The sequence below is a fragment of the Ranitomeya variabilis genome, chromosome 3 (assembly GCF_051348905.1).
Source record: "Ranitomeya variabilis isolate aRanVar5 chromosome 3, aRanVar5.hap1, whole genome shotgun sequence".
Classification (NCBI taxonomy): Eukaryota; Metazoa; Chordata; class Amphibia; order Anura; family Dendrobatidae; genus Ranitomeya; species Ranitomeya variabilis.
The window spans coordinates 359,990,782-359,994,481 of NC_135234.1; the positions used below are offsets into that span (position 1 = coordinate 359,990,782).

At 43.4% G+C, this 3,700-nt stretch overlaps 1 protein-coding gene across 1 annotated transcript; it reads right to left on the bottom strand.

Annotated features, from left to right (window-relative positions):
- Window positions 1-345: 345 nt before the first annotated feature.
- Window positions 346-2,738, bottom strand: LOC143817696 (uncharacterized). The gene is made up of 5 exons (XM_077299185.1): window positions 2,658-2,738; window positions 1,449-1,508; window positions 1,313-1,381; window positions 748-970; window positions 346-509 (listed from the first exon to the last, which is right to left on the bottom strand). The coding sequence occupies exons 1-5, from the start codon at window positions 2,736-2,738 to the stop codon at window positions 346-348; spliced, it is 597 nt and encodes a 198-aa protein (XP_077155300.1).
- Between the last annotated feature and the right edge of the window lie 962 nt (window positions 2,739-3,700).

The window sequence follows — 3,700 nt, forward strand, 5'->3', positions numbered from 1 at the left end:
ACTCGATCCTAGCCTGGGACCTCACTGTTTCAGCCAATCTGATTGGCTGAAACAGTGAGAAAGGCTGTGATTCGCTGTTCAGAATTGAACAGCCAATCACAGCGATCGGGAGGCCGGGGGGGCGGCGCCATACCCCGAAATGCCGAGGCCATCTTCCCCCAGGTGAGATGGCGTCGGAATTTTAATGCGATCACCGCGACTTAAGTCGCGGTGTCGCATTAAAGGGCATGACGTACTATCCCGTCGGCGGTCATGGGGGCCCACCCCACCTCGACGGGATAGTACGTCGGATGTCAGGAAGGGGTTAATTAAACAATTTTGTCTTGCACACAGACATATTTGTACTTACGAGCGCTGAGACACTGTTTTTTGCAGAAAGAGCAATTGCTCGTAATGCACATACGGGGTCACCCGTTTGGCACCTGATCTGCTTGGTGCATTTTGACTGTTCCGGTAGTCATGGACAAAGCGATCCCTTATTGATTTCCAACGGGTATGGACCGCATCGGCTTTAAATTTAAAAAAAAATTAAAAAATAGATATATAAATAGTAGATAGACAGTTCTTATATTGATAGTTTTAAAATTGTGTATAGTTAGTTAAGATAGTTGATATATAGATAGTAGATAGATAGTTGATAGATAGTAGTTATTAGATAGATGATAGAGAAATAGTTTAAGAAATAGTGTATAGATAGTTGAGAGTTGAGAGATAGATAGTAGACAATGTAACATCACCAATATTTACCAATTTTTTTCTTTGAGGTTGACGACTTCTCCATGTATCGGGGATCGAAGTGACAGATAATTTTATCCCACAACTTGCGGTTCTTCACGATGTCATGGTGGGAGCTGTCGCTTTGGTCCCATATTGAGGGGTTGGCTTCCACAAGGTTGATCAGTGTCTCGTTGTGAATGGTCAACGGCTCTTCGTCAACCACAATCCTTTTTTTTTGGCTCGCTGACTTGGACTATGTAAACACAAAACGTTATGTTGAAAGGTTCAATTTCACTTTATTGGTAGACTGATAGATAGATAGATAGATAGATAGATAGATAGATAGATAGATAGATAGATAGATAGATAGATAGATAGATAGATAGATAGATAGATAGATACATAGATAGATAGATACATATATAGATAGATACATAGATAGATAGATACATAGATAGATAGATACATAGATAGAGCGAAAGATAGAGAGAGCGAGATAGATAGTGGATAGATAGTTTATAGATATAGTAGATAGAAAGTGAATAGATAGATTGTAGATAAGTATTGGATAGAAAATTTCTAGTTTTATATTTACCACTGGCAGTTGTGGCGACGACAGACGGCGAGGAACCTTCTTTCTCTTGTGTCCTCCGTGTGCCACAACCTATTGTGTATTTAAATGGAAAAAAATAAAATTACATTTCTTGGATCAATAAATTTATGCCATGTACCTTTGTGGGTTTTGCCTGTTTTTTTGGGGGGGGCCTAGCAGCCTCGGGCTCCGAAGACTCCTATTTGCAATAAAAACATGATTATACACGTGGTTAGCTCAATACACTGGAGTTTCACACAACTTTTAGTGGTTTTTTAAAGTGCAAGCCTACCGATTGAGAAGAAAAAACCGCAGACACGCTGCTGCTGCTGCGTCCCTCACTATCCGACATCTGCAACAAAGCAATACATTTTTAGTACACACACATCCGACGGACAATACAGACTCCCATGATGTATACAGATATATATATATATATATATATATACAAATGTACTTACATTTCCTGTGATCTCTTGCAAGACACTTTCTCACGTGCAGCAGGCCTCAGGAAAAATGTGTGCTAGGGACATTAATGGCCGAAATCATGTTTCCTGTCACATGACCACATGGACCACCCTCAAACGCTATTAAAACGTATGGTTCTATTTGGAAATTTTTCACGATTTGCGTCTGGCTGCGTTTGCCATAGCCATCAATGGCAGAATTAACGCTTCCGTTAGTATTGCGTTAGCTTGGCCAGACCCAAAAACGCTGCAAGCCGCGTTCCAAGGTCCGTCAGAAAAAAAACGTTATATGACAAACGCATGCCAATTTTGGCATGCGTCACGATGCGTCAGACAATGCAAGTCTATGGGCGCGTTAGTATGTGCGTTATATTGCGTTTTCACTACTTAAAAACGTGTCCGTTAGACGGACTCACCTAGCGCAATGTGAACCTAGCCTAAGACAGATGATGAAAAAGCAGAAACTTATTTGGTTATTTTTAGGCACAATGTCCAAGGGGGACTACCAAATCCTCAAATGGAGGATAACTAAAAGGACCTGCCATGAAGCCCAACCCAACCTCCTTACCTAATTTCTCAGAAAGCACATCCCCATAACTTTCCGCCGACCAAAGATTTTTAAGAACCTGGGGAATAGCAAAAGGAGGAGCAGGAATTACAAAACCGTCTTTAAAACCTGACAACAACAATTCCACTTTTCCTATATCCGGATATCTATTTAGATAAGAGACCATCTTTTCCAGCTTTACTTGAGTCTTCCCCTTGCAGATTGCTACCCCCTGCTTTAGGCTTGCCTTTCTTAAGAAATCTGGCTGCCCCATGCGAGGAGCCATTGCAATGGGAGGAGAGGTGCTTAAATGTACAATTGGCTTCAAACTTACACTGGCATTCGTTGAACTGCCAGCATATGCCCAACTTTTGTCCCACCGAATGACCTGCTTGACATCCAGCCCCTGATGCATTGGACTGACTATTGGCTTGGTCAGGGTTCCCGGCCCACACGTGAAAGGAATGGCCAAACCTATTAGGTGCCATAACACTCAGCCACAGACCTATATCTTTTTGATCCCACCTAATCGCAGGCCTTATTGCCTTCCTGTGCTGAAACTGCTCATCGTATCGGAACCATGCCTGTCCCCCGTAAGTCCTATGGGCCTCACCAATGGAGTCCATGTAATAAAATAGAGCAGAGCAATGCTCCAATGCCTTTTCACGGATAACGCATGCCAACATGGCAAAAGCCTGCAGCCAATTAGCAAACGTTTGAGGAATCAAATGCCACCTACGCTTCTCCTCTTCTTTCTTCTTACTATCATCTTTTTTACATTTATCTAAATTAAATTTCTCCGAAGGAAGCAGAGAAAAGATCTCAACATACCCATCTCTCTAGATCTATTCCCACCCTTCCTTTTTAAGATGAGCTCCCAATGGAAAATCGAAACACATAAACTTCCCCATGCACCCTGTCATCCAAATGAATCCTACACTCCTTTTCTTTCTGTGTCTCCACCGACACTGACACAGGATCAGAAAGCCTACTCAACCCTTCTAATGCCCTATTAGGCCAAACATACGCACTAAATTGAGGGCCAGCCTATGCCGCTAGATGCCCAGGCGCTACTACCCCCCCTCCCAACCGGGTGAGCAAATCCCATACATTAGCTAAAACCTCCCTTACACTCCCGCTAGCTAAATCAGCCAAAACTCCATCCCCTACACTAGGACCTGCTTCTACCACTTGGCTGCCACTCATACCAGGGGACATCAAAATCTGCGGACACGGACAACACAAAGAATAATACTCATCAGGCTGCAAGGGAGCTGTGACCCATCCAGCCAGAAATCCTGAATCCAGATGCCCGTCCACTATGCTGATCCTACTCGCCGTGCCATCCGGAGCCCACAGACCTGACCCCGGTGTCCC